Source organism: Peromyscus californicus, unplaced genomic scaffold (genome assembly GCF_007827085.1).
Source record: "Peromyscus californicus insignis strain IS unplaced genomic scaffold, ASM782708v3 Scaffold_10__1_contigs__length_136768540, whole genome shotgun sequence".
In the NCBI taxonomy this organism is placed as follows: domain Eukaryota; kingdom Metazoa; phylum Chordata; class Mammalia; order Rodentia; family Cricetidae; genus Peromyscus; species Peromyscus californicus.
Window position 1 is genome coordinate 20,418,804 of NW_026294391.1, and position 12,877 is coordinate 20,431,680.

The 12,877-nt window shown below is 42.2% G+C and overlaps 1 protein-coding gene across 2 annotated transcripts in view; it reads left to right on the plus strand.

Moving 5' to 3' along the window:
* The window catches only part of Clcn4 (chloride voltage-gated channel 4), a 67,449-nt gene that overhangs the window by 43,877 nt on the left and 10,695 nt on the right, over positions 1–12,877 (plus strand). For both annotated transcript variants that reach the window (XM_052712492.1, XM_052712576.1), the window contains exons 9-12: positions 691–1,236; positions 4,081–4,267; positions 5,278–5,676; positions 12,242–12,458. In XM_052712492.1, the coding sequence (XP_052568452.1) occupies positions 691–1,236; positions 4,081–4,267; positions 5,278–5,676; positions 12,242–12,458 (1,349 nt within the window). The remainder of the gene's footprint in view (positions 1–690; positions 1,237–4,080; positions 4,268–5,277; positions 5,677–12,241; positions 12,459–12,877) is intronic.

Here is a 12,877-nt window from a genome sequence, read left to right on the forward strand (position 1 = left end):
TCACCTTTTATAGTTCTTATGTGTCACAAAGATGTTGATCTTTTAATGAATATGTCAGGGTATAATTAGTTACTTTTGTTCTCCTAACCATTCATAAATATAAAAATTCTGCTGCCATAGAAATATATTTTCTGGGCAAGGAGTTGACTTGTAGGCTAGAATTTTCCAGCCCTTTATCTATTCTGTTGTTCATACGATAAGAATTATTGAATTTGGGAGGACTTCTGAGACATGAACAGTATTATGAGTACGTATATTAATTTTTTATCATTTTTGTGGTGTTGGGGATGAAACTCAGGGTCTTGAGCATAGTAAGCATACTATACTCCCAGCCTTCTATTTCTCTTAAAAAACATCATTTTGGTTAAAGCTGTTTCATTTTTGTTATTTGTTTACTAAGTTTCGTAGTACTGGGTATTGAACCCAAGGTCTTATGACTGCTAGGTAAAAACTGTAACACCAAGCTGTATCTAGAACTCAGCTCACCAGTCTACGTTTAGACATTAATTCCCTTAAGTGTCATTGTTGGTGCTTTTTGGTCACAACTAAACATAAACTGATTAAATGAGTAGCATATACTTTTGATTTTTAGTCTGTGTCTTATATCAAGTGCCAACTGCTCACCCAAGAGAAAGGCTCTGAGCAGTCCTTTCTTTGGTCCCTCTCTGATTTTCTATTTGTTCGTCTCAGGTCAGTTACTACTTTCCCTTGAAAACCTTGTGGAGGTCATTTTTCGCAGCCCTGGTGGCGGCATTCACACTGCGCTCCATCAACCCCTTTGGAAATAGTCGCCTGGTTCTCTTTTATGTGGAGTATCATACACCCTGGTATATGGCTGAACTCTTCCCCTTCATCCTGCTTGGAGTCTTTGGGGGTTTGTGGGGAACCCTCTTCACACGCTGCAACATTGCCTGGTGCAGGAGGCGTAAAACTACCAGGCTGGGGAAGTACCCAGTGTTGGAGGTCATTGTGGTGACAGCCATCACTGCCATCATCGCCTATCCCAATCCATACACTCGCCAGAGCACCAGTGAGCTCATTTCTGAGCTGTTCAATGACTGTGGGGCTCTTGAATCCTCTCAGCTCTGTGACTACATCAATGACCCCAACATGACTCGGCCTGTAGATGACATTCCAGACCGGCCAGCTGGAGTTGGGGTTTACACAGCGATGTGGCAGCTGGCCTTGGCACTGATCTTCAAAATAGTCATTACTATATTTACCTTTGGCATGAAGGTAAGTGAAGTAGAAAGAAGTAGAGGAGGGCATGTTTTTCTGGATACAGCACATTGTTCTCCAAAATAAAATTACGATTTGAAGAAGAAGAACACTGACCTTTCTTGAATGTTCTCATGTGCTTGGTCTTTTAATCAAAAGGAAACAGTTCGCTAAACAGCAAGTGTATGAAGTAGAGATTTTGTTTCCATTTTCTTTTTCAGTTTTTTTTAAGACAGGGTCTTACTATGTAACTCTGGCTAGCCCAGAACCTGCTATATGTAGACTAGACCAGCCTTGAACTCACAGAGATCTCATTGCCTCCCAAGTGCTGGTATTTAAGGCATATGGTACCACATCTGGCTATTTTCATTTTCTAGTTGAAGAAGCTGTAGGTGGATTGGTTCAACCCAATTTATAAGATATTTGTGGGATACAGAGCTGGATACCAAGTCACCTCACGCCTTCTTAGAAGCACAGGTTTACCTGCTGTGTGGGTGATGGTAGGTAGTGGACAAACAAAGCCCAGTTTGGCCTCCATTTCAGTCAGTAAACATCCCCAGAGAATCATCTGTATCATGAGCAATATACTAGGTCTGAGAGGTACACAGCCCAAAGCAGAATGCTGCCCTTGAAGGGTACATGGCTCTGGAGAGACATACCCAAAGTCAGCATTTAGAGAATCTGTACTGAGCAGCTTACATATCCCCTGTCTGGATTTAGCTAGGCCTATGGCATGGACTGTTTGCATATACCTTTTCTTGATGTCCTTTGAGAGCTGTGGATAATAGCACATGCTTCCATTTTTGGAGAAAAGACAGGTTTTTTCATTCTGTTTGAAGCACTATTTTAACCCTGCCCAGATATATATACCTCCAAGGTCACTGAGACATTATTGCTTTCTTTTTCTCTTTGAGATGGTGTCTCAATGTTTAGACTAAGATGTCTCTGAACTTGTTGTCCTCCTGCCCTCCTGAATGCTGGGATTACAGGTGTTAGTGCCATGCTTGGCCAAGCTGATCATTTTTAAGTAAAGAGTTCATTGTCATATGTACATCCGCAATACAGCATAGCCATTGTCTATTTAGATTCATAACATTTTCATTCACCCAAAGACACTGTATTAATAGTTACTCTCCATCCTCCCTCTAACTCTTGCAGCATTTATGTGTTCTCTGTCTGTGGATCTACCTATTCTGGTGGCCTTTTGTGTCTGGCATCTTTCATTCATCATCGTGGTTTCAAGGTTTATCCAATGTTGTACCATGTTTCAATACTTTGCTCCTTTTATTGGAGTATTTCACTATTGTATTTCAGTATATGTATTTTCCACATTTTCTTTATCCATTCATCTTTTGATGGACATTTAGATTGGTTCCACCTCTTAGCTGTTGTGATTAGTACCGTTATTTTTGTTTAAAAACTTACCAGACCTGGGTGGTGGTGGTACATGCCTTTAATCCCAGCACTTGGAAGGCAGAGGCAGGTGGATCTCAGCGAGTTTGAGGCTAGCCTGGTCTACAAAGTGAGTTCCAGGACAGCCAAGACTGTTGTACAGAGAAACCCTGTCTCAAAAAACACAAAGAAAACAAAAAACAAACAAACAAACAAAAAACTTAACAGAATATACCATTCATACAGAGTTGGTCGCAGCTTAATGAATTTCCACAAACGATGTGTGGCCATTACTATTGTTGTATGGTATTCTACAAATGTATTCTTTTTACAGATCCTCAGAAATGATGGTTTCATAAAGCACAAGATGGGTAGAACTCATTAAGTAGATGACTCACCCTTAATCTTCAATTCCTATCAAAGGAGTTTGTCTTGGTGTTCAAGGGAAATGCTATCAGTACCCTTTGTGCTTACTAAGAAAGGCCTACTTTGAAGTTAAGGGGGATTCCATGATTGTGGACTAAGGGAAATTCAGAGAGACAGTTTCTTAAAGATCATTCCAGACTCTAGAAATTGCACAGGAGGCTGCTTCCTTCACTTCACTTCAGTGAGGTTAAAAATCTGTCTCCATCCTCAGATTGATGGCTGCTGGGGGTGGTGAGAAGAGCAGCTGCTGTGAGGTCTACAAGCTTGTGGATTCTCATTGAGCATGGGAAGTCAGGGCTCCCGTAGCACATTCACCAGCTAAACCAAAATATGTTTTCATTCATAAAAGTAGAAAACTCACCACTACCAACTACTATTACACCACACAGTATGCTTCCTTGCTGCCGCTAAGATGGCTGGAAAATATTCTGAACGCTTCTTGGAAAATGTGTTTAGTCAGGAAAGGGAGATTTTTCTCCTCTCTCCCTGATAAGTGTCCAGCCAGCACCCTTTGAAGAGGGTACTAAGTCTTTGAAAAGCTTTTGGGGGATTCAGGACAGCTATGGTGACACAATGCACTCAGTTTCTTTATTTTACCTGGGAGCAGTTGAAGGCCTTTCTCATCTATTCTCATGCTGTGGCTTGACATTTAATTTTCAAAGCCAGTGTGAATGACACAGCTAGGGGAGTGAGAAAGTGGTGAGAGGCTCAAGTGACAGATGCTGGCTTGGAATGTTATCTGCAGTGAAGCTTATCAGTCTTTAATGCACAGCAGGCAAAGGGGCTGGCTTTTGAAGGACAGGAAATGAAAGTGTCAAACTATGTTCTTTTTGAGTTGCAGTGGAGTTCAACAACTAAGCCATTGAGCAGGTCAAATCATTTGTCTCACCTTTTCCCAGCTTGTTTTGAAGAACTGTGTCTCCTTTGAGGACCCAAGCCACATGCAAATGTGTGGGGGTGGGGGACTTTCACTCTCCCTGGGACTGGGTGATGAAACTGCGCCTTCTTATCTCAGGCTACCTTTTCTCTGTGTGCTCCTTCGAGATTCCTTCAGGCCTCTTCATCCCCAGCATGGCTGTAGGAGCCATGGCAGGCCGGATGGTGGGAATCGGTGTGGAGCAGCTGGCCTACCATCACCATGACTGGATCATCTTCAGGAACTGGTGCAGGCCTGGAGCAGACTGTGTCACACCAGGGCTTTATGCGATGGTGGGAGCTGCAGCCTGTCTAGGTACAGCCATGGGTGGGGAAGGGAAGGGGCAGGGTGCTGATCTACCTTAGAGGTCACACAAGAGCGAAGAGATGGATTTGATCATTGACTTCACTCTGGATAAGGTTAGGCTATCCTCTAGTAACAAGCAAATTCTTAGATCTTGGTAGCTCATGTTTTGTTCAACACACACATACACACAGACACACACAGACACACACACACACAGACACACAAACACACACACACACACACACACACACACACACACACACACACACACCTATACCTATCTTCACATGTTAGCAGAAGATTCTCTTCTGTCTAGTCATTTAGAGCCCAGGCTGATGAAATCTGTACTGTGTTACAGCTGCACCATCTAGAATATGGCTTCTCAACAAGGGGTGACTCTGCCTCTGGTGATATTTGGAGACATTTTTCTTTATCATAATTATAAGTGGCACTTGTACATAGTGGGTAGAGGGCCCAGAAGCTGCTTAGCTTTTAAGCATAGCACCTTCTTGATAACATAGAATAGCCAGACTCCAAATATCTCATGTACTGAGGTTAAGAGATCCTGCTTTAGGTTTATTGGAGTAGGATTTAGTTGGAACTGCCTTTGAATACCTAGGGATTCAAAGGCAGATCCCTGTCCAAACTAATATTCTTAATAATCTCCCCAATATTTTAGCTTCTGAATTGCTTGCACTGTCAGGAGCCTGGATATTCTGGTAGGATCCACTCATCAAAGGGCCAGGCATACCACCTGGAAGAATAGACACCCATGTTCCTCATTGAAGTGGAGCTCTGTGTCAGGCAATTCAGGTCCCTGATGCAAGACTGGGTTTCACAGAGCCTGAGCATCATGTGGGACTGACTCCATGGAACAAGTATGAGAAGGACAGAAAATTCTCATTAAAGAGCCTGCTCGGGCTGAAATTCTGGTCTGTAAGTGTGTCTGTTTGCACAGATCACACATTCTCGGGGTCTGTGGCTGAGCTTTCAAATCCCACTGTCCTTTTCTGTTATAGGTGGAGTGACGAGGATGACAGTGTCACTGGTAGTCATCATGTTTGAACTGACTGGAGGTCTGGAGTACATTGTGCCCCTGATGGCAGCTGCTGTCACCAGCAAGTGGGTGGCTGATGCCTTTGGGAAAGAAGGGATTTATGAAGCCCACATCCATTTGAATGGGTACCCATTTCTCGATGTGAAGGATGAATTCACCCACCGTACTCTGGCCACTGATGTGATGCGGCCCCGGAGGGGAGAACCACCATTGTCAGTGCTCACCCAGGACAGCATGACTGTGGAGGACGTGGAGACACTCATCAAAGAGACAGACTACAATGGCTTTCCTGTGGTGGTCTCCAGAGACTCGGAGCGCCTCATCGGCTTTGCCCAGAGACGAGAGCTGATATTGGCTATAAGTGAGTACAGACATGGAGGCTCTCACCTTTCCCTCAGAGGCTAATGATAGCTTTTGTGACCCTAGAATCAGCATATGTGTCCCAGGGAGTTCATTAAGTCAAGGGCTTCATTGACAAGCCCCTAATATGTCACTCAAGTCTAAATGGTCAGTCCTAAACCTGTGCTCATATGGGCAACACTAATTGGAGTCAATACATTATGTGTGCATTCATATATACATGCATATATGCAATAACTATAGAAGCAGAGAACATGAAATTTAGAGGAGGATATGGCAGGGAAACATAGGGGGAGTTGGAAGGGGAGAAGAAGGAGTAGAAATTATGTAAATACCGTGCACTCATTATGATTATGTATTTGTATATACCAAATTCATTATGATTTAAGGAAAAAACATTTTAAAAAAGCCAGAGTCTTCCAAGTTTTGATTTAACCATATTTGTCACATGGGATCAGGTTAAGATACAAATTCTGAGCTAGGCAATAGTGGCGCATGCCTTTAATCCCAGCACTCTAGAGGCAGAGAAAGGCAGATCTCTGAGTTTGAGGCCAGCCTGGTCTACATAGTGAGTTCTAGGACAGCCAGGGCTACACAGAGAAACCCTGTATCAAAACATAAAAAAGACACAAATTCTGATTGAACTGGCCCACTAGGGGCTGAGACTCTATATTCCTTCTGAGCTTCCCAGGCATGCCAGTGTTTGTTTCTGCCTCCAACTCACATTGTGAAGAGCCAAGGTTTAAAGATTTAAACTCAAGCCCCGGGGTAGATATTCCTGGTTAAAAAATGGTTACTGTGGGTACAGGCAGGCATTGGGGGTCTATTCCTGCTAGGAGGTATGCTGCTGCTGCTGCTGCTGCTGCTGCTGCTGCTGCTGCTGCTGCTGCATTTTTAAAGGAATTGTTGACTAAAGCTGAAAGGAAGGAATGCTGTGAGAATAGTTGAACAGCATGGCTTATGTCAAAAGTGGACTTTCAGGTAGCGTAGTCAGCCCACTGAAGTGGGGAGTTCAGCACTGCACAAGTCTTTGCTTCAGTCTCTGCCATGATTTCAATCCAACCAATTAGGGGCCCATGTGGGTTAGCAAGCAGCATCAGTAGAAATTAGTTCGATGTGATTATGCTTTCCTAGTATTTGAATTGATGTCAGTCACCCTGAGGGCCAGACTGTTTTATTTGGGGAACAGAGAAAGGAATGATATACAGGTGGAATGTTCCAAAAACAAGCTGTTCAAGGAAGCCAATCTATGGATGTCTTGTGCTAGGGATGACTGCAATGGAAATGAAAGTAAGAGGTAGACCTGGATAAAAGTTGTAGAGAGAGAGCTCTAGGCAAAGAGAAATAATGTGCCTCAGAGGACCGAAGTCTTGTGGACCTCAGGATGTAAGCAGTTGCAAGGACCAGTGTAGTCCATCTTCCCTTGCATTACAAACACCGTGCCCTGCCCATCAGCAGTCTTGCTCCACGATCTGTGAAATACTCCTATATCATATGGGAGACAAGCCTCTGGCACAACTTTCATGCCTGTGGGACAGTGTTATGTTCCACCACATCTTCCGGAATGTTCCTGCAGCATAATAATGAGCCCTTCTTCCTCCTGCCTGACTTCTGATTACCTCACTGGGAACACATCTTCACCATGCTGCTGTTTCATCCTCTGGCCCTTTGTTCCTATTTCCCAGGCACTTCCTTTTCTATTTTTAAAACCCTTTACACATACTAAATAGCTTAAAATGTGTTTAAGATATCTTCCTCTAAAGCTTTTCAAATGTTAGTGTAGATAAGCACTGCCTTCTAACTTTAATAGTTAGCTCACACAGAAAACAAAGTTGGAGTTTACATTTTAGCTACAATGGCAAATTCCTGTGTGAGTGCACTGAGATGTTTCTCTTTATATAGGTCCCATCTCTGAACAGGGAGGTGCCTTGAGGGTTAAATATTGCCTAACAAATAATAAGATCATTAAAAAGTTGTTTAAGTAGGGTTGAATTTGTTTTAAAATAATATAATCAATGGCTTTTAAAATGCATTCAGTCCTCCTAAAATCTTTTACGCAAAGGTTGAGTTTAGAAACTAAAGTAATAAATGTCACATAATCCATTGCCTATTGTGCTGCTCCAGGCACACCTGCTAAGAAACATCTTACTAATTTTGCTTAAATCCATTACTGTAATCAAGTGGGAAGTGATAATTGGCATCAACTGGTTGGAGAAGAAATTTAAGCTCTGCAAGCATGCACCCTCTAAGAAAGCTATGTTTGGAATATCTGAAGAGGCACCATGCAGTGTAAATCATATTTCTGTGCTTTTGGTTAGGCCCATCACAGTGCAGAAGCTGCTGTCTATATGGCTTGCTGAAAGGTGAGGGAAGTTTTGCTCCAGAGAATCAGACAAGCTGTTTTCCTAAGCCATGGAAACATAGGGATCACCACATTCTGGTGGTGAGATTCAGGACCTGTATTTGAGGAATTATATGCCCTTGTATGAATATCAAGATAGGACATTAAACATTTTGCTAAAAACTCCCCCATGCCACGTTCACTTTTAAGGGAATTAGAAACAGAGCTTTTGCAAGGAACTTTCAAGAAAGTTATCATGAGTAAAGAATGAGAAATGAGCAAAATAAGGATTTTCTTCCATTCTATTCTTCTAAAACTTAAAAACACTTTTTTTTACATTCGCAAACAAAGTAATGGATCTCCTAATAGCATTTTCACACATATGTGTTACTATGTTTTGTCATTCATAATCCATCTCTGCAATGCCAGAGCACAGCCATTGCCTTTATATTAGCATCAACTCTCGGCCATCAGAGTTTATTAGCCAATGGGGCCCTGTGTGTGACTGTGTTCAAACTCCTGGCAAGTGGATTTTACCTTTCATTACTCTTTGCAAATATGAAGATCCTTCTGTACTCAGCAGGGCTCAGGCTTTTCAAGTCCAGGCTTCTGCAATTAAGCAAGTACAGGTTCCAAGAGGACTCAGTGGGAAGCCACAGAGATGATTAAAGGAATGGAAAGTTAGAGTTATAGGGAAGAGTTAAGGGAACTCTCAGTTTTTTTCATCTGGTGGATGACTTAATAATGATTCTCCAACATATGGAAGATGCTTACTTGCATAAAGGGAACCACCTTCAGGACTAAATGAGAAGATAGGTATCAGATCTGCCAGACAGGCTCTGTAAGAGTAGAGGTTTCTGTCTGGAAGCACTGTTAATTATTGGAATGGGTTATGTGGCATAGTGGTGTTAATTACTTTCTGCTAAATGTTAAAATACATGGAGTGTGTAAGATTTATCCATTCCTTGGTGGATAGTATCTTATAAAATAATCTGCTTTTCTTTCGATGTAGTCTTTAAATCATGTCATACTGCTACTTAGCATGAGAGTGGTTGCTTCCAATTTTCCATTTTAACTTTTCTTGTTAATTGTGTTTGTTTTATGGAAGCATTCTTAACCAACTGGATGATAGAGTATTGCTTCACTGGAAACAATTACTCTAAAAATAAAGGCTTTTAACCTTATTACCACTGACATTTGTATGGGTTGGGACTGTCCTGCACACTATAGGATTTTGAACAGCATCCTTGCTCTCTCTCCACTAAAATCCAGTGGCACCCCCCCTTCCCATTTTGTGACAACCAAAAGGGCCTCTAGACATTATCTAGAGTCAGGCCAAAACTACTCAGTTAGGAATCATTGCTCTGAAGCTACTCACAGGCTTGTTTGGTGTTTGCTTATTTCTAATTTTTAAATTTTTTAAAATTTATTGCATTATGTGAAATTCGTGTCACCAACACTGTATTAATTACCCTCTTTGCATCTGACATTATTGCTGCTGGAAAGTGGACTATGAGGTTGAGCAGCTTTAGCAGGTGCTCATAAAACACACATCATTTTTAAAGGAGCTGTGTCTACCCAGACTAGTTCTACTACAATATTATGATGGAGCCTTCTACATTAAAACATTGAAAGAAACATTCAAGTGCTTGAACTCTTGAAGATTTACAAATAAAGTTTTTGTTACATTTTAAAAGTAAAAGCAATAGAAGCACCTACATTATTGAAAAAAAAAATTGGAAAAATTGTAAAGGCACCATCATTCTCAGCACTGTTCAATAGGGCCATCACAGTCAGCATTCAGCTCATTTTCTTCCTATCTTTTGTGTGTCCAAAACTATATGTTAGGGGATTGAAGCTATGACTCAGAGGTCTATGTATAGCACCTCCTTCCCTAGAGTTTGAAGCCTTAATATAAATCTTTACAATCTAGTTTCAAAGTGACCTAGGAGAGCCATTCTGAAGGGAGCAGCTCAGATTCCCATCTGACCCCAGCTAATGTTTAAAATCCTTGCCTGGTGGTAGATAGCCCTTGGGAATTCCTTTCTAATGCCTCCTCCCTCCATGAAATAGGTGCTATTCTACATGACAAACAGACATTTAGTAAATCTTATCCATCCATGCATATATGCATGCATGTGACAGGAATGTTTTATATTGGGGCTAAAAAGATGACTCAACAACTAAGAGCATTGTTGCTCTTTCAAAGGATCCAAGTTCAGTTCCCAGCACACATGTCAGGTGGCTCACAACTGCCTGTAGCTCCAGTTCTAGAGGATCCAGTGCCTCCTTCTGGCCTACACAAACGCACTCCCCGCCTCTGTCTCTCTCTGTCTCTGTCTCTCTGTCTGTCTCTGTCTCTCTCTCTCTCTCTCTCTCACACACACACACACATACACAAATCAAAAGGAAAATAAATCTTTTTGTTTTGGTTTTTTGAGACAGGGTTTCTCTGTGTAGCCTTGGCTGTCCTGGTACTAGTTCTGTAGACCAGGCGGTCTTCAAACTCACAGAGATCCACCTCCTTCTGCCTCCCAAGTGCTGGGATTAAAGGCATGTGCCACTACCACCTATCAAAAACAAATCTTTAACAAAATGTTTTGTGCCTACTTTATGTTTAGACATGGTCTTGGCATAAGGGATACACTAGTGAACAAGACTTCATTGAGTGTGTAGCTGTTATTATCAAGGTTTCAAACAGTATCAGTAGATTCTGAGGAAACATGAGCTTGTTTATTTCAGCAACTGGGCTGGTTGGTTTTATGAGGGGCTTGGCAAATCCATGTGATCAGTTCTTGATTAAGGGTTGTGGCTTGATCCAATCCTGATGTCCAATCTGATTGTTGAAGTGGATGGAAATTATGTTATGTGGGACTTTAAGAGAATATATTGGTTCGTAGAAATGAGCAAATAAGTATGTACTGAATATAGCCTCTGTGCCTGAGAGCTTTAAGACAGAACCCTTTGGATTAGGAGACAAGAGCACAGTGTGTAGCCTGTAGTATGGATTGTGTAGGATCTGAAGTTGAAAACATGTTGTACATCAGTATTATCTGGTATTTGTGGTTGAATCACATCCCATTTGATGTAACTAGATTCAACCTGACCCATATAATGTGCAGGCATTTGCCCAGCAGGCCCTCCTTTCCTCTTTACAACAGAGCCCCCCTTTCAGACTCAGCCTGACCCCTGATGCTGCCAGTTTTCCATTAGAGTACTCTATTGCACTAAATGGTCTTAGAGGAGGCAGTAAGAATTTTATTTTTGAAAGAACAATATAGGTGAATAGTAATCTTTGAGAAGGTTAAGAAATGTACTGTAGAAACTGGGATTCATTTTTAAGGCATGCCCTGCTGTACATTTTTTCTAACCTTTTCCCATGAACTAAAAGGAAGATTAAAATTCCAACAGCAGGAAAATGGCCTTGGAGAATAGCTTGAGACTGATGGATTTATTTCATGTGCGACTTAAAATAGCGTGGATTTCTAGCACTACATTAAGCTGTATTTCTAATGAATTCCGGGTATACTACTTTCCCTTCAGCTTTGTATGGCCTTGCCTATACACAGAAATAGACTAATTGCTACCATAACAGTTTTACTATCTTTCTTTGCGAAATCTATGAAATGACACACTTTAAAGAGAGGAGAATCTAGAGGCAGAGGGATGAAACTTTTCTGGGGTTGTTTCTTTGGTCCCAAGAGGGATATTTGGGATTGAGCTGCATTTCTGGGCTGTGAGCCTGGGCAAATCTTATTGGTTTCTCATCCCTCTAGGATTCATAATGCCATTTAGGCCGCTTGTAAGCTCGTTTGTAAAAATCAATGTGCTAAGGTTACTGGGCAGTGAAATGAGGTTTCTTAACCTCATGACCTTCAGCCCATGTTGAGATGCTGTAAAAGCAAGAACGAAGAAGAAGCATTTGGGGTGCTCAGGAGTCTACGGGAAAACTGTGGACATCCACAAAGGGCCATGTTGGTGGGGGCCCATCTTGCAAGATGTTGGCAGTGAACATTCTTGTCACAGCAGGGCCCCCCTCTCACAGCATGTGAGAGGGATGCCAGGTTCACGGATGTTTGGCCGAAGTACTTGTTATGACTGTGCCTTTTGCCCTCTGAACTCCTCTTTGTGAGATGCTGATATGCTGTATGAGGGCAGGTGGTGGTAGTTAAGTACAAGATTTTTGTGTGTGGCTTATCATTTCCCCCCTTCACCATTATTCTAGAGAATGCCAGACAGAGACAAGAGGGCATCGTGAGCAATTCCATCATGTACTTCACAGAGGAGCCCCCTGAGCTGCCTGCCAATAGCCCACATCCACTGAAGCTGAGGCGCATTCTGAACCTGAGCCCTTTCACTGTCACAGACCACACCCCCATGGAGACAGTAGTGGATATCTTCCGGAAACTGGGGCTCCGCCAATGCCTGGTGACGCGGAGTGGGTGAGTAGCCAGACAAGGGAAGAGAAAAAGTGTACTGTGGCCAGCTCTATTGTGTCTGCCCTTAAGGAACTCATGGTCTATTGCGGTGGACCAGTCCTTGACGGTTGATATCACTAAGCTGAGTTGAATGTATCGAGAAGAAAATGTATGAGAAGCTTGGGAATTTTGAGCAGAGGGAAGAGGGAGAAACTTCTAGGCTAGACTATTGCCTGTGTTCAGTCTGAAGATTTGGTCAAAGGGAGGAGTTAAAGAACAGCTTGTTTCTTCTGCTATATGACACTTGGCCTAAGGAGAAGGTGCAGCTTGTTCTGCTATTCCATGACATAAATGCTCCTCAAAACTGTAGTAGTATGCCAAAAGGAGCAGCAATCAAAGCACAGGAGTTATGGGGAAAATAGACAGGTGCACAGTTCTCAAAA